This window comes from Malus domestica, chromosome 09 (assembly GCF_042453785.1).
Source record: "Malus domestica chromosome 09, GDT2T_hap1".
In the NCBI taxonomy this organism is placed as follows: Eukaryota; Viridiplantae; Streptophyta; class Magnoliopsida; order Rosales; family Rosaceae; genus Malus; species Malus domestica.
The window spans coordinates 1,322,559-1,339,893 of NC_091669.1; the positions used below are offsets into that span (position 1 = coordinate 1,322,559).

A 17,335-nucleotide genomic window follows, 5' to 3' on the forward strand; every position below is an offset into this window, starting at 1 on the left:
CACACTGCTCTAGTTGATTTGGCCAAATCCAAATCTACGAACATTTTTTTTAAGATTTTGTTTGGATGAAGAAATTTAAGATTATTAAGAAAGTTTGAAATGACAAAATTCTATTTTTTAGAATTTGTGAATTTTCTTGTTTGGTTAACTTAAAAAAATAATGGAATTTGAATATGGAATCTTTTATTTTTAAACTCTCACTTATCGAAATTTAAAAATGACATCTATTTATATGGAATTTAAACTTAGGAATTTGAGGTCCCAAAATCTGATTTTTTTTTTAAATTCAAAATTTATATGTTTATGAATTCAAATAAAGGAATTGATACATGTCAATTTATAAATCCTGACTTTTGTCAAAATTCTAAATTTATTTCCTTCAACCAAATGTAGTGTTTTAACTTTAATCAAGTGGCACTACACTTGCATAAATAACTAAATATATGTACAACATAATCAATACTTACAATGACTTCAATGCCAAGAAAGGAAAAAAAAAAAAAAAGTAAAATTCAAGTGGGTCACTGAGGGAAAACCCTACGTTGAACTGGAACCTTAGATTTAATCTTGTTCAAAACACCATCAATTGCAAGATCAAAAGCATCCTTCTTAGCTCTCAATCCCATTGAGCTCCCATGCCTTCTATACATAACTCTTGGTATCATCTCCAACACCTTCTCCCTCATCCTCCTCACTCTAGCCCTGGGAATGCTCCTAAGCACATCCAAAACCCTAGTTTCCTTGAACACCACGTCCTCCTTCGGTATAAACACCGAGAACTCCCCATATTGATCCTCCGGCAAGTGCCACCCGTACTGTGCTTTGGCGGACGAGTCCTCAAAGAATACGGGGATGCAGCCGGCCATAATACTATCAAATGTGGACCGCCTCGTTGGGGTGTCACCCGGAGGTTGCAGGCAGAAACTAGCCTGCAACATTGGCCTCATGAACCTAATTGGGTCATGCTCACATATCCCATGGGAGCAATCCACAATGTCACACAGCTTTGTGTACCCGACACCTCCACTTCCAAACCTCCCCAAATTGTTGTTTGACGTCGCATTATTTGCTTTGGTGTTGTTTTCGCACTCGTTCCTGATACTCCTCCTAATGTTCGGATTATTTCCGACACCGCCACCGCCGGCGAACATCATAAGCGTGGTGCGGCGAGATCGCCTCGCCCGCTGCAACCACATCTCCAATAAGGACAAATTAGGCGGATGAAACGACGTCGGATAAGGCACAGCGTGCTCCTGCCATGGCCAGGCACGCGCCTCCACCGTCAGAGCAGTGACATTAAAAAACTGCGGTAATTCGAGCAGCGAAGTCCCCCACAACGGCGGATCGTTCCCCAACGGCTGGGAGAAATCCATAGCGGGTCGGGCCAAAACAAAGAAATGGTCTTGACCCATATGTCTATACCAGGAATCCGGGTCGTCCCGGGTCAAAAAATCTAACAAATTAAGGCCCTGCTCGGAGCTGGAATTGTAATCGGGGCCGTAGAGATAACGGAGGGCATCGATGCTAGCGTAGTAGGGGAGGTAGACAGCGTCGGCAGATTGGGGATTTGAGGCGAGACATGGGTATTCAAGCATCCGACGGTGGAAAATAAGCTCCATCATTAATGGGTCGGTTCGATACCAGCTGTGAGAAAGATTATGGGTTTTCTGGCCGAGGCCATTGTTGGCTAAGTAAGGGTAGAAGTCGTCGAACAGAGGGTAACCAGAACAATCGGAGAGGAGATCCAGGTTGAAGGACGGGGGGAGCCGTCGGATATGGATCCAACGGCCGGTGCAGTCGGAGTTGGATTGAGGACGGTCGAGATTGTTTCCGGGGATTTGGGCGGAGCATAGTCGGACGGTGGTGGTGGTGATGGAGAAGAAGAAGAGGAGGAAAAAGGTGGAAATTAGTAAACTGGACTTGAAGGCCATTAATGGGGAAAGAGAAAGATGATGAGGATGGAGAGAAATGGGGTTATTTATGAGGATGGATTTTGCAGTTAGATTTTTTTTTTAAGTTTTGAAATGGGGTTGAAGTTTTTGGTAATTTTTTGATTTTTTTTGTTTTGACGCTGGTTTTATCCTTCCATTAGTTTTGTTTTTCGTTTTTTGTTTTGTTTGTTAAAACTACTTTCTTTTTTTGGTTGGAAAATGGAAATCCAACAAAAAAATAGAACAAATTGCTTTTTCTTTTTCTTTTTTTAAGAGATGACTAATTAGTGGCAGTCCATTTTTTTAAAAGCCAGAAAAATTTACAAAAGTATTTTAGTTTTTTTTTTTATTACCATCATTTTATTCACTAACGTTATAAATTGAACACATAACGTAATGTATGGAATGCGGCCATAAGAGGAATTCCCCTACCACTAGCCATCATGTGGCAGTTAAGATCAAATTGTTTTTAACAAGAGAAAAACATGTGTGGAGAAAGATGATGAGGTGGTTTTTATAAACTGCACTAGCTTTTAAAAATGATAGATTCACTAACACTTTGAGTTAATTTATACTTTCATTAAGTATAACATAAGATTTTGTAGTATCCACTAGTGTAAATATTTTAAATTGAAGATCGAATTCATTCATTGTATTCATATAGGGTCAAGGAGTGTAACTATAAAAAATCATCAAAATCGAAGTTAATATACTTGTTAAATCGTGATTTTTCGTTTATAACCATCGAAAAGTTTTGCCCTGTTACTTGATCTCTGAATGTTTGTTTTTTGTGATTTTTGACTTATGCGATCTCAAAGCATATACAAACAAGTTTGACAGTTAGATCGTTGAAATTAGTTTCGTAGGATGCATGTCCCATCAAAACGCTGTTTGGCAGATCGGATAAAGGATCAGATAGGACTAGTTATACGGACGCGAGTGTTTGGCGTTCACTCGTACTAAATAAGCGCCGGATTAAATTAACCGGTATGCTTATTTAGCACGGTATACGCCGGACTAATAAAACCAACCAAAAGGCCGAGATTATTAGTCGGCCCTCTCTCTCTCGCCTTCTCTCAGCCCCCCCTCTCTCTCTCTCTAGGCATCGTCGTCCTCCCCCTCCCCCCGTCACCTTCTCTCACCATCGCCATCCTCTCCATCACCTTCTCTCACCATTGTCGTCTTCCCCATCGCCATCGTCGTCCTCCCCTGCAACTGGGTCTTGCAAAGAAGCATGCACTCTCTTGGCCAGCATGGTGTCTGGGAAACCTCTCTTCTTAAAACGCCAACAAACTACTCTCATTCTCTCTGTCAAACCGCCACCAGTCCATTCCACTTACGATGCTGCAGTGCAGGAGGTAACCTTGTCAACAAATCGTTAGTTTGTTTCGTTTGTTGCATCTTGATTTGGGTTGATGTGGATCCGATGACTCATGGTTGCTTACCAGATGTGCATGCATGCACATATCGAGAAAAAGTATGTATTTAGTAGGGAAAGACGCGGAGAGATGATTTCAATTTGGGATTCTTCTGTAGTCGGGGAAGAAAAAGAAAGGAAAGAGAGGGAGGGAGTTTGGGGGGTGCGACAGAGAGATCTGGGGAACAATTATTTGGGATTCTTCTGCAGTCGGGGAAGAAGAAGGGAGAGAGAGGAAGGGCGTTTGAGGGGTGCGGCGGAGAAAACGGGGGAAAAAGAAGTGACGGTTTCATTTTTTTTTTTTAAGTTTAATTTAATTTTAAGTTTGATTCCTTCAATCCGGTATAAAACCAAACACAGTATAAATAATATGGTCATTAGTCCAATACTGCACCAAACGCTTGACGAAGTTAGTCAGTACTATCCGATGGCTATTTATCCTATCCGACAGAAATAGTCAGTACAGTCTGAGCTGCCAAACGATGCCTTAGAGTTTATTTATACTTTCATTAAGTATAACATAAGATTTTATAGTATCCACTAGTGTAAATATTTTAAATTGAAGATCGAATTCATTCATTGTATTAATATAGGGTCAAGGAGTGTAGCTGTAAAAAACATCAAAATCAGAGTTACAATACTTGTTAAATTGTGATTTTTCATTTATAACCGTCGAAAAGTTTTGCCCTGTTACCTGATCTCTGAATGTTTATTTTTTGCAATTTTTGGTTTATGCGATCTCGAAGCATATACAAACAAGTTTGACGGTTGAATCGTTGAAATTAGTTTCGTAGGATGCATATCCCATCAAAACGATAGATTCACTAACACTTAGAGTTTATTTATACTTTCATTAAGTATAACATAAGATTTTATAGTATCCACTAGTGTAAATATTTTAAATCGAAGATCGAATTCATTTATTGTATTCATATAGGCTCAAGGAGTATAGCTGTAAAAAAATCATAAAAATCGGAGTTAAAATAACAGTTAAATCGTGATTTTTCGTTTATAACCGTCGAAAAGTTTTGTCCCGTTACTTGATTTCTGAATGTTTATTTTTTGCGATTTTTGGCGTATGCGATCTCGAAGCATATACAAACAAGTTTGACGGTTGGATCGTTGAAATTAGTTTCATATGATGCATATCTCATCAAAACGATAGATTCACTAACACTTAGAGTTTATTTATACTTTCATTAAGTATAACATAAAATTTTGTGGTATCTACTAGTGTAAATATTTTAAACTGAATATCAAATTCATTCATTGTATTCATATAGGCTCAAGGAGTGTAGCTGTAAAAAAATCATCAAAATCGGAGTTAAAATAACCGTTAAATCGTGATTTTTGGTTTATAACCGTCGAAAAGTCCCGTTACTTGATCTCTAAATGTTTGTTTTTTGCAATTTTTGGCATATGCAATCTCGAAGCATATACAAACAAGTTTGACGGTTGGATTGTTGAAATTAGTTTCGTAGGATGCATATCCCATCAAAACGATAGATTCACTAACACTTTGAGTTTATTTATATTTTAATTAAGTATAACATAAGATATCCACTAGTGTAAATATTTTAAATTGAAGATCGAATTCATTCATTGTATTCATATAGGCTCAATGAGCGTAGCTATAAAAAAAATCAAAATCAGAGTTAAAATAGTCGTTAAATCGTGATTTTTTGCTTTATAACCATTGAAAACTTTTGTCCCGTTACTTGATATTTGAATGTTTGTTTTTTGCGATTTTTTGCTGATGCGATCTCAAAGCATATACAAACAAGTTTGACGGTTGGATCGTTGAAATTAGTTTCGTAGAATTCGTATCCCATCAAGTTCAATGATATATATTTATTAAGTAGATTTAAATTTATTTATTTTGTACGTATAACACTTAAGAAATTGAATGATATGTATATTTAAGCCGATTCAATGGTCACCAATTTTTAAAATTTAATTTAATATATATATATATAATTATTATAGTTTTTAGGGGTATAAAATTGTTAAATTAATATATATAATTCTTATAGTATTTTTTTAGGGTTATAACATTATAAAATTAATATTTTGCTTATCGTGTATCGTGTTACCCACGTGTATACCTAAACCAACCCGTTATCTTAACAGGTGCTTATCGGGTTACCCGATTCGTTATCGTGTCGACCCAAACACCTGTTAATTTCGTTTTGTGTTGTATTATGTTGAGTTATCGGGTCGTGTCAGGAATTGTCAGACCTATTCCCACCCATTCAATCACTTGCTTGTGATTGCAGCCATACCCCTACAGCGCTGTCCGGAAAATAAGTGCAAAAAAAATTGGCACTTATCAGATTGAATCCAATCCGATAGTGTTCGATCAATTGATTTCAGTCCATTTATGTATGCACTTGACTTATTTCATATTGGACCAGTTTATTTCTTAGGTCAACGTAAAAGAAAACATCCTCATAAAAATTTACCTAAATTTCATACCTAAATACAATGTAGAACTGAGATAAGGCAAATCTCTTTCTCTGCATAGTGAGAGCTCTTCTCTCCGAAGTGAGAACCCTTCTCACTGGTTTTGTGAGGCTTTTAGATTTTAGTGGGGTTGACAACGGTTCGGTTTGGGGACGAATATGTTATATCTATCCTCATAATCATAAAAATTAACCATATCCATAACCGCCAATTAATCATCGGGTATTATCCATAACCATTCCCACCAGGTAACGGATTCTCATTGGTTAACGGTTATATTCATCTTCGTCAATACAAAATATATAATTAAAGCATAATAATTTAGTAAATATTAATTTCTTTACTAAATATTTGATGTATACAATGATTTAATGAATGGATCTTATGGAGCATAAAAATTAAAGCTAAACATTGATAATGTTGGCTGATCCTTGATATATCCCATAAGTACTATTGGTCTGGATTCTCATAAATTTTGATTCATATGAAAACTTTTTAACTTGCCCACAAAATGCAACTTACATTAAAGTTTACCAAACACTATAGTACTGTTTTTTTTTTTTTTCAAAAGCATTTTTACAAAAAATTTACCAAACACTCTACAACTTTATTTCACAACCGCTTATTCTCACAGTACAGCAGTAGTTTTTTTTCAAAGTACACCAATACCAAACCAACCCTAAGTATTTTTATCCTTAACTTAAAAAAATGTTGAAACAAACTATTTTAATATTTTAAAATAATTAAAGATTAGCGGGCGAAGTCCGCTGCTCCGCTGTTCATTGAGTGGGCCAGCTCAAATCACAAAAGTTGATTTAAATGTGTTAGGCTGGGATGGACCTCCTCGTTTGGCACTGCTACACTCTAATAGTCAAAATATTCAAGCTTCCAACACAAACAAATCAAAAGTGAAAAGATAAATACACATTACTAAACCACGACAAGTGGCCCAATGAAAAATATGAGCATCAACTCTCTAAAAAAACATATGAAGTCCTGGGTTCGATATTTTTGTAACTTGTGAATCATGATTACGGGTATGGTCCAATCAGCTAAGAAGAGATGAATAACTGTGGTTCACTACTAATTTGTCACCCTAAAAGAAGAAGAAGAAAACATACCTACTTAATCCTAACTATTGTGAATCTTTTTGATCTAGCTACGGGTATGGTGTAATTCTCAATTAGCTTCTTTTATAGGCTTGAAAGGGTAAATAATTGTGGTTGGCAGTTGTTTACTTTTTAAAGCAAGAAAAAAGGCAGGGATCCTCTTCGGATCCCTTCCACTAAGTTCACTAAGGCCACAAATTCAGACCTTTGAAATTTGATTCAACGGCTAGAAGCAGGAGCCTACTTTAAAAGTTATAATAACTGTAGTTGTTTGATCAAAATTCAAATGCTCGAATTTGTGATCTTGGTGCACTTGATGGAAGAGATCCGGCAAGGATCCCTGTCCAGAAAAAAAAATGCATTCCTATTTAATTTTGAGTATTATTTTTGTATGATTTATTCAAGTGAAAAATAAAGAAGAGTAGGTAGGATAAAACAAAACTTAAAAATCATCACCGAAATTAATTTTAAAAGGAGATGGCCGGCCCCAAAATTGTCAAACAAGGATTTGGATCCTCTTCTAAGCCCAAAAAGAGAATCTTCCTGACCAAGACACGCCGTAGATTTTCATTCAACGGTTATAATTATTATAACTTTAAAAAGATTCCTTGTTTGTAACCGTTGGATAAAAATTTAACGACCCACATGTCTTGATCAGGAGATCGTCTCCTTGGGCTCAGAAGAGGACCAAATCCGTCAAACACTACCCTCCAAAATTCAAATTTCATCAAAATAATCAAATCACACCCATCATTTCCTCTTCATTCGTAAATCACGAAAAGGAAATATTTTGTTTCTTCTGAGCTCCCGCCCGCAAGACTTCCTCGCTTCCAGTCAACGGCCAGATCTCCACCCCCTACACGCGGGTCCCACAAACGCCCTTCATCCAACGGCTGGGGGCTGCATCCTTCGGTTCAAAACTTCCCAGCACGGGCGACGCACGTGATTAAAATGTCCAAACGGAACGAACGAAGGCGTTAATAAAAGGCGTCGCAGAAATGGAAATTCCTCGAGGAATTCAAATCTCAGCGGTTCCTCGTTGGTGCCATTTTCAAAAACCCAATTGGAGAATCGGGGAAACGGAACTGGAAGGCCCTGCCTGAAGACGGAGCTGGGCCGTGTTCGGTTTTGCTCCGCCGCGTTGAACTTTTTTTTTTTTACGGCAAAATCACCTGCGTACGTTTTTACTTTCTCGTTAATTATTAATTACTTTCCTTAATCTCCGTCGTGTTAATATTTTGGATTTGATGCGTTTAACTGAGTTTAACTTCATGATAATAAATTAATTAAATTTAATACCATTTTTGTTGCATTTTCGATTTCCATGTAAATTTTACTGCCATTTTTAACATGAATTAAAAAATATGGATTATTTGGAGTTAACGAAAGACTTGATACAAAACCAAATACAGTGACGTTCTAGGATTCATACAGTCAATCCTGCTTAGTGGGGATAAGGCTTCGTTATTGCTGTTGTTGTACTAGTTGCTTAGCTATGAATTTTGCTGTAATTAGAATTTGGCTCAGCTGATGAGTGGTGCAAACAAAGCCAGTGAGCTACTGTGTGAAAACTGAAATTAATTTGACTCACAAAGCATGTTTTAAGTTAATTAATTTGTCTTTGCAGCCTTGCAGGGTTGTTTGATGGTTGCTTCACTAATGATGCTGTAGAATCTGCCGATTTTCGTGCTTGTGGAACACCCGCTGCTTGCTAGAATTCAACCTGTATCTTTGTGACTGTGGGATCATAGTAACTTCAGCAATATGGGGTCTCCGATACGCATGTACGAATCTTATAAATTTTGTTTTTGTTTTTGTTTTGTTCGTTCTGTAATCTTTACGTTCGCTGATGTTACAACGGAACTCAGAGTTTGCATCATTTGTGCAATGTGAACTTCTTTTGAGATGCAGCGGAAATTTAAGAAACCCCAATGAGACAATGAGGCTTGCAGTGACAATCTTTGTTGGAGTTGTAGTCGGGTTCTTTTTAGGAGTATCGTTTTCAACAATTTCGTTGACTAAGGTGCATGAATTATTATTTTATCTTTTTGTTCTGTATGGTTGTGTTTCAGATGAATTTGGTTCTGAATCATATGATTGTATGAAGAGTAACATGGACTTCTTTATTGTGTTTGAATATGGTAGATGAATCTTCCGTCCACCCTTTTTCCTTCAATTGATCTTTCGTGCATAGAGGAAAAGTACTCCGGGTTTTCAACCCAAGCAATGTTGAGTGCCTGGTCTTCTTTGAAGGGAAACGAGCAGCGCACTGAAAAATATGTATCTCAGGATACAAAGGTATGTTTAAATTATACGTGTGCAGCACGAAAGGATTTATGCCTTCTCCTAGGGTAATTATCATAACAATAATGAGCAGAAATTGCTTGCTTGCTAGTAAAGGAAATTAAGATACTTCTCTGAATTCACACGCTCGTATGGTGGTTCTAGAGGCGAAGTTATAGGGTTTGGTGAAAGGTTATACTTTTCTTCGGGATGTTTTGATGTTGTAATTGTTCCAGGAAATTTGGTGCGATCTATTGTTCTGATGTTTATGTCATGGCACTGACTTCTATCCATTTGACTACAATGCAGATTTGGGTTCCAACTAATCCTCGAGGGGCTGAAAGCCTAGCGCCTGGTATCATTGCATCTGAGTCGGATTTCTATCTTCACCGACTATGGGGTCTGCCTAGTGAGGTGTGCATCTGCTACTATAAGTCTAGTATGAATGAGATGTCCTGTTTTGATTGAGAATTGGATTATTTTTTCAGACCTGTTCTCTAATCTTAGCCTTTTCTCTTGGAGGTGGAACTTGTAGGACTTACTTGTCAAGCCAAAGTATCTTGTAACCTTTACCGTAGGTTGTGCTCAGAAAAAAAACGTCGATGCAGCAGTTAAAAAGGTCTGTTCTCTCAACAAATTCATTTGTACAGTTATTTATCTCTGTTTCTCTTACTAAACGTAAATTTACAGTTTTCAGAGAATTTCACCATACTTTTATTTCACTACGATGGTTTGACAAGTGAATGGGATGAGTTTGAATGGTCGAAGCGAGCTATCCACATGAGCATTCAGAAGCAAACTAAATGGTTAGAAAGAAATGAGCTGCTTTGAATATCTAAAGTTTGTCCTAATAGTTCTGCAAAAGATATATGTTAAACCCCTCAAGAGTTACGTTTTCACCTAAGCGTCCTGGAAATTGCTTCCAGGTGGTACGCCAAGCGGTTTTTGCATCCTGACATTGTGGCACCGTACGAATACATATTTATTTGGGATGAGGATCTTGGTCTGGAACACTTTGATGCAGAGAAGTGAGCGTTGAGAATTCATTGTGCTGTTTTATTTGAATTTTGAAAATTAATGCTAGGATAAACTGAATATTAAGGCTTTAATCTTCTGTGTACCAGATACATAAAATTGGTAAAGAAACATGGTTTGGAAATATCACAGCCAGGTTTAGATCCAAAGAGTGGGCTAACATGGCAGATGACGAGGCGGAGAGAAAACAGCGAAGTTCACATGTAAGATTGGCAGATTTTCTAGTCGGTCTTTAAGTTCCGCTCATTGATAATCCTTCAACCAATGATTCAAATTGTTGCTTGGCTTATGTTTTCTCGAACATCTTCCTACAGGCAGACAGAGGAGAGACCTGGTTGGTGCAGTGATCCGCATTTGCCACCATGTGCATCGTATGTAAAGATAATCTTATCCATCACCACTGTGGAAGCTTTTGGAGTGTGTTCTAATGCATTCTACCATGAATACCAAAATGTGCAGGTTTGTTGAAATTATGGCACCTGTGTTCTCTCGGGATGCATGGCGTTGTGTCTGGCATATGATTCAGGTATATATTATCGTCTTTCTCAGCTCAATCCATTGCAAGGCCTTTAGTGATTGCTCTAATGCTACTTATATAAACTTTTCCCTTCTTTTGCAGAATGACCTGGTCCATGGCTGGGGTCTGGATTTTGCTCTTAGAAATTGCGTTGAGGTTCGAAACAACTTCTCTCTCTGTGCCTTAAATATTACTCCTTCCTGCTTGTGATCGTAAATTTGTAATTTAGGGCCTTCCATCTTTTATCTTTGCTTGGGAACAGCCTGCACATAAGAAAATAGGAGTCGTGGACGCGCAATGGATTGTCCATCAAGGCGTTCCTTCACTCGGGAACCAAGTAAGTTCAAGCTTCTAATCTCTGCTGATATAACGATTTTATCTGGAACAATGTAGTCACCGATTTTTTTCTCCCGACAGGGGCGACCTGAGGGTGGAAGAGCACCATGGGAAGGGGTAAGGGAGAGGTGTAATAGCGAATGGGCAATGTTTCAAGCACGAATGACCGGCGCCGAGAAAGCATACTTTGAGGAAATGGGAATTGATCCTCCAAATTCAACAGCTCGTTAGAGGGTTGAAAATAATGGCGATAGGAACTTGTACAAATACAGCTCAACTGTACTTAACACAAAGTTGCATTCGGTCTGGCTGTGTATTGTTGCTACGCCTATACTAGTGCTTTTTTTTTTGTTTACATCTTTTTTTTGCTATAGATCATAAATTATTAGATGCGACGGACTTGAAGCCCAAATAGTTAAGAGCATTTATAAATTATTAGAATGACATATAGATTATAAATTATTAGAACGCAAAATAAAAATTATTTATTTTCTGTTTAACTAAAAGTCACGATCTAGGCGGGTTTGGACGACCTAAGCAAGCATCTAAGCGATCTAGGCAGGTGCCTAATCAAGTTTAGGCTTCATTTCTTAATTTTTAAATGTCTAGAGATTAATCAGGTGCTCGGTGGAACCTAGACAGGAATTTAAAATAGTGGATAGGTTGCATTAGAATTCTGATTTTGGTGTGTGGTCTATCTTGAATAATTACTTATGACATGAGGCAAGTTTTCTCCTTCGCTATTGTAATTCATTGTTTTCTCTTAAAAGGTAAGTTGCTTTACGATGATGGTGAACTCGTTATATGGATTGCTCTCGTTATGTTCTCATTAAATTGAATAAACAGCAGCTATAAATTGCAAAATAATTATTAATTCAATGACTCAGTGACTCACTCAGCCACGCTTCACTTTTATCCGTATTAGGTGGCAAATTCTAAATGGATAAAAGGGGTGGCAAATTCAAAATACTTCCCCAATTGCAGAAAAACGAAAACGACAACGTTTTAGGTTTATATGGCACTGACTGTCCACCGTGACGAATCCGGACCTAGCAAAAGTCATTTCTCACTTGAATTTTCGCTCAAAATTTTCATTTTTCCCGCTCGTGGCTTCCTGCGGTAATGGAGTCTGCAGCAGCTTGGGTGGACGCCCAAGAGTGGGAGGTCTGCAACGACGACGGCTTCGTCTTCAAGCGGAGGAAGCGGCGCAGGGTCGACCCAGATGCCGACGAGTCTGTCCCGGCTCCACCGTCCTCGTCCGCCGCGGATCTACAGGAGGATCCCCAGAAACTCCGGAGAGAGCGGAGGAGGAAGTTTCTTCTCAAACTCAGAGATAAGCACCAGGCGGAGATCGACCAGTGGGAACTTTTGTCGAGCACGTTGCGCGCAATGGAGGAGAAGGCGCGGCAGCTTCAGCGGCAACGAGAGGAGGAGAAGCAGCATAGAATAGAAGAGCGAGAACGGGAGGATACGGCGTCGTTGGATAGGTCTGGGGTGTTAAAGATTCAGGGGACGGAGTCCGGTTGTGGGTCGTTGGTGGATGAGCTTCTCTTGCAGGTGAATTGGGGGTTTCTTTCTTTTTCGTTTTGGGATTGTGTGGTTTGTGGCAAATTGAAAGATTTTGGGGGTTAGGGTTTTTGCAAAGGTCGGAAATTTGAGCTTGTGACACCAATTTGGGGCTCAGTTGAGCTGATTTTCCAAGACATTTCCCTGATTTCTCAGTAACCAAACATCAATTGAACTTTTAGGGTTTCTGTTTTCGATTTCTTAGACTACCTTAATTGACCCCTGAACTAGTAAGCAATCATTCACAGTATAATTACATTTCTTCATCCTCCTTGTGAATGCAGGTAGACGCACACGCAGCGATCATTGGTGATGTTTCGAGTCTCTGTGACACAGCAGAAGCACTATGTAAGGAAGAAGAGGAACAGATTACTCCGCTTTTCTTCGGTATTCCAATCTGCAGTTCACCGAGGGAGCTCATGAGATCGCTACAATGGTAGCATGTATTCATGAAATTCCCAAGAGGTAGGAGGAAGTAGTAGAGGGTGACGTGAAGCATGTGCGGCCGTTGGATTTCACACAAGGAATAATATGCTCTGATACCATGAAGAAAGTTGAGGTTTCATCATAATATTAATTTTTTCCTCTTTGGTCATGTGATTTGGTATGAGTGATGTAGCCAAAACCACAATAGATGAATGAGGCCTAGAAACTGGAAAGTGTGTATATGTTGTATTGATTATATTTCAATTTCGATTCATTTTGCGTTTTAGATTGTCCTAGATTTCAATTTCGATTCAAAGCGTTTCTGTCAACATAGATAGAGAAACATTGAATGTCGAAAATGATCTTTAAGTCCATTCGGTCTCTGGAAAGACTTGCATTGATATCAAACACTCGAACAAACAAATAGCAGTTTATAATTCGTTTCAAACAAAAGGCGTAAAAATTGTGTTCCTAAAGAGAACTAAATCAAGACACCAACTAATTGCCTATTTTGATAAGGTTTGTAGATCAACCTTGTTTAGAAGAGAGGGAATGACTTCTATCTGTTCGAGTTTAAAGCCAGCCTTTTGACACTCGTCCTCCAAGAGCTTCACTTGTGTAGGACCATCAGGACAAAACACAACGACTGCCCCTCCGCTACCTGTGAATTTGGACGCTGCACCCACCCTTCGGGCTACCTCCACCATTTCTATGTTTAAAGCACCCAGAGCATCGTCTCCAAACATGCTTCTGCACAACATCCACATACCAACATTGAGCATCCATAAAATGCACAAACATAACAAATGTGAAAATAGTTCAAAATATAAGATGTTACTTCAACCCAACTACCATGGCGTAACCCATGATGACAATGTAACACATAAGAAGGGACGTAACGAGTTTATGGTGCTCAGGGTCTCAATTAAAGAAAATTCTTAGACTTGACATCACACCCAAATGGACACAAATAGTGACGTTTCTTCTTCTTCTTATAATCGGACCTTCTAGCATGTTGAAGCAACTACTGAAAAAGGTTTAGCAAACAAATGTACAGTTTGTGCAAAATCGACCCTGAGTGGCAATAGTCTCTAACAACATCATATTCCCCGCATGAATGACACACATAATCGAATAACAAGTCAAGCAGGTAATCTCAAACCTTCTAAGGTCAAAATTTCTGTTCATCAGAGAAGCTAATTTAGTGTAGTCCCTTTCAAGTAAGGCCGTCCTTCCTTCTAGTGCAATATTTGCAACTTCTGTCATTGATGATATTATAAACTCATCACCGCTGAGCCACCTTTGACGAACGGTACTATGCACCTACCATAAAAAAATCAATGGATGTGTCAATTCCCGTACAAATTGCTCAAGTGGAAAACAATACAGAAGACTAACGATAAGGAAAGGCTAACCTTCCCAGAATCACTTGGATTCTCGGCATAGATGAGGTGAAGAGGCGGGAGAAGACTAACATCCATGGGTGTGTAAATTCCATGCCCCAGAGTATCCATGTGTTCCTTGGCAAATTCCTAACAAGTCGAAACGTTACCACATGCCACGCTTGAAATCTGAAAGGATGTTAACATGGAATGGTTGAAGTTTAAGTACCATGTCAACAAGGCCGCCATAAACTTGCGCCACGCGATCTTGAAGACCGGCAACAATGCCTAGTTGCTTCTCGGCATTGAGGACGAGGCCGGGGCGGACCTCCACTTTAATCAAGTGCCTAACCTTGTGGAAGTCAAGAAGGCAGCTCAGGGCTGCACACACAATCGCACTAGACCCCGAAAGTCCTGTCTGAAATCGGAATTGGAATCTCAATCTCAATCTCAAACTCAAAAATCAAAATCCGTACTTAACTAAAAGTGTTTTTGGATTCCAAAAAACATTTAAAGTATTTTCTGCAAGAAGCACAGTGCTTCTTTCAGAAAGCACTTCAGTGTTTTTTCAGGATTTTACTTGCATCTTTACAAAATATTGGTTCTAAAAATATTTTCATCAAAAACACTTTTTAAAAGCACATCCAAACGATCTCTAAATCGCTAAAATTCCATGTTAGTGTGATTGAAATTTAGTTAATTAAGATTTACCTGGCGAGGGATATTAGTATCATACGAGAGAGTGAAATTTCGAGCTTCCAATTCGATCGCATTTTCCTTGCAATAATCGAAGAACACTTTGCAAATCGCCATCAGCAATCGAACACCACCATAATATCCCTCACTATCCAACCGATTCACCTGTTCGATTTCGATTTTCCAATTCAATCACATTTCAAATTTTCAATTCAAGCACAGCAAATGGAAATTTCAATTTAAATTTAATTGCAGCATTCAATTAAACATTAGGACTATATGCAATTGCGAAATTGAAGTGGTGCGGCGACGAACCAGGTGATCGAGGGATCGGAAGACGACGAGGTCGTGGGTGGGGTGGGGCTGGATGACGAGATCATCGGACGGTTGCAACCTTACGGTGGCCCAGAAGTTTCCGACGCTGAAGGAGATCGTGCGGCCGTAGTACACGTCGCTCGGGTTACCGAGCAGCCCCACCCTGGCGTACGCCCTGTGTTGGATCACCGCCGCTTCCGACGATGACGTCGTTGTCTGGTGGTCCTCCATTTTGATATGATCTATAATTAGTGATTAGCTTAATCATTATTAAGGGTTTTAACTTGGAATTATTAGGCTTAATTCTTGTTTTTTTGGTAGTCTGTTATAGATAGCCAGCTGGCAGTAGTCACTCGTCTTGTATAAAAAACACAAAAAATACATTGGAGCCCTGCTCCCTTCTACTTCTTCTTCTCCATAGCCATTTCTATCGCTGCTTGCAGGTTGCATAAGGCACTAAGTTTAAACTATGAGAAAAGTTAACGGTAATCTTTTAAATTGAAACTCTTCATAAACTCGGTCACCTCATATTTTGACATAATGTTTTATAATGTTGACATGAAAATTGACGTTAAACTGTAAGGTAGTAAAGTGTTCATAGAGGGTCGTAGTTTTCAGAGAGCCTCGTTAGCATTTCTTTTAAACTCTTAGATTTGATTTTCACAACTTTTTAAATCTTCTATTTTCAGTCGATCATTTATTCTCGTATCATTCAATGGTACGTAGTATTGATGAATGAAGAATTCAGAAAATCTATTAGGAAAAGCAACCCCAAAGATTTGGGATCAAAAATGGTTAGCGACAATGGTATGGACTGACAGTCTTGATCGTTACAAAGGTCAATGCTACCACATCGAGCCTGTTGCTGGAGAAGAAAATTAATTTAATTATTGACGAAAAAAAGAAAGAATCGACCGTTCAAGTTTTAAGAAATTTTCATTTATCAATTGCAATTTTGTCATGTGTATTTACGTGCTTAAACTCACCTTGTTATATCTAATCAAAATTTCAATTCGTTTTACGTGGTCTTTTTCATCTCCGATATGGTTTTGGTATCGTCTTTTTATGAAATTAATCCAATTTTTTGCATTGATACTACCATTGTCTGGTCTCGATTAGCAATGCATCTGTCTAGATATGGTGCAGTGTAGCAGCATTCTTGTTCTGTTACCCGAGTCACAATAGGCAACACAATAAGACGTGAAAACGGAGTGCTCACTGTCGACTACTCATAGGAATTATCGAATGTAAAGAAATTCTTCGTGAAGAATGGAACGATCGACATACGTACGATTGCAGTAGTTAGTCGCGATGATTGCCTTGGTCATGAAGATCGTAACTTCTGCCGCAACTGATGAATACTCTTCAAGACTCTGTACTGCATGACCCTTCGGCCTTCATTTCCAGGGGCTGCTGATGTTAACATTCTTTGCAACTACAGTCTCATCACGGAAGCTCACTCCTTGGCCTCCACCATATCCTTCGGTGGACCTGTTGCCGGAGGATAGTCCCATTATTTGATCTTTATCTATTTGATGCAACGGTGACCTTGGTTAATCCTTGTTTCCGGTTGCTTTCACCGGCAGGGGCAGTTTACGGAGGTCCAATTTCTTTGTTTTCTATCCTCCCATTGTTCTACCTAGGGTATTTTTCCTTTGAGTTGTAGGGGGACAAGCGGCCGGCCGGCTTACCCTCTTTGAGAGTTCAGGACCAGGGGAAAGGGTAGGTTGCTATTCAACCGTTGTCCAAACCCTTGAGTGTAGTACAACTCGTCTAATTCTTTATGTAGTTCGAAGAAAAAATTTCTCAATCAGTTGTATTGCATACCCTCTCAAGAAATGAATCAATCTAGTTTATCC

The 17,335-nt window shown here is 38.8% G+C and overlaps 4 protein-coding genes across 5 annotated transcripts; 2 read left to right on the forward strand and 2 right to left on the reverse strand.

Annotated features, from left to right (window-relative positions):
* Positions 1-336: 336 nt before the first annotated feature.
* LOC103442208 (probable xyloglucan galactosyltransferase GT19) lies at positions 337-2,057 on the reverse strand. The gene has a single exon (XM_008380976.4). It carries the CDS (start codon positions 1,929-1,931, stop codon positions 522-524), a length of 1,410 nt encoding a protein of 469 aa, XP_008379198.3. The 5' UTR covers positions 1,932-2,057; the 3' UTR covers positions 337-521.
* Positions 2,058-7,911: 5,854 nt separating this feature from the next.
* Positions 7,912-13,369, forward strand: LOC103442207 (uncharacterized). 2 transcript variants are annotated; one of them, XM_008380975.4, is made up of 15 exons: positions 7,912-8,096; positions 8,548-8,704; positions 8,832-8,943; positions 9,066-9,218; positions 9,513-9,617; positions 9,739-9,822; positions 9,894-10,009; positions 10,130-10,231; positions 10,328-10,441; positions 10,553-10,609; positions 10,698-10,764; positions 10,858-10,911; positions 11,018-11,092; positions 11,173-12,648; positions 12,942-13,369. In XM_008380975.4, the coding sequence occupies exons 2-14, from the start codon at positions 8,685-8,687 to the stop codon at positions 11,320-11,322; spliced, it is 1,209 nt and encodes a 402-aa protein (XP_008379197.3). In that variant the 5' UTR covers positions 7,912-8,096; positions 8,548-8,684; the 3' UTR covers positions 11,323-12,648; positions 12,942-13,369. The 2 variants fall into 2 exon arrangements, with proteins under 2 accessions (XP_008379197.3, XP_070661392.1); XM_070805291.1 differs by lacking the exon at positions 12,942-13,369 and having other exon boundaries at positions 10,985-11,092; positions 11,173-11,503.
* LOC103442206 (uncharacterized) lies at positions 12,214-13,097 on the forward strand. The gene is made up of 2 exons (XM_008380974.4): positions 12,214-12,648; positions 12,942-13,097. The coding sequence occupies exons 1-2, from the start codon at positions 12,214-12,216 to the stop codon at positions 13,095-13,097; spliced, it is 591 nt and encodes a 196-aa protein (XP_008379196.1).
* A 93-nt stretch (positions 13,370-13,462) lies between the features above and the next one.
* LOC103442205 (glucuronokinase 1-like) lies at positions 13,463-15,755 on the reverse strand. The gene is made up of 6 exons (XM_008380973.4): positions 15,477-15,755; positions 15,177-15,326; positions 14,695-14,883; positions 14,499-14,615; positions 14,246-14,406; positions 13,463-13,833 (listed from the first exon to the last, which is right to left on the reverse strand). The coding sequence occupies exons 1-6, from the start codon at positions 15,705-15,707 to the stop codon at positions 13,590-13,592; spliced, it is 1,092 nt and encodes a 363-aa protein (XP_008379195.2). The 5' UTR covers positions 15,708-15,755; the 3' UTR covers positions 13,463-13,589.
* Between the last annotated feature and the right edge of the window lie 1,580 nt (positions 15,756-17,335).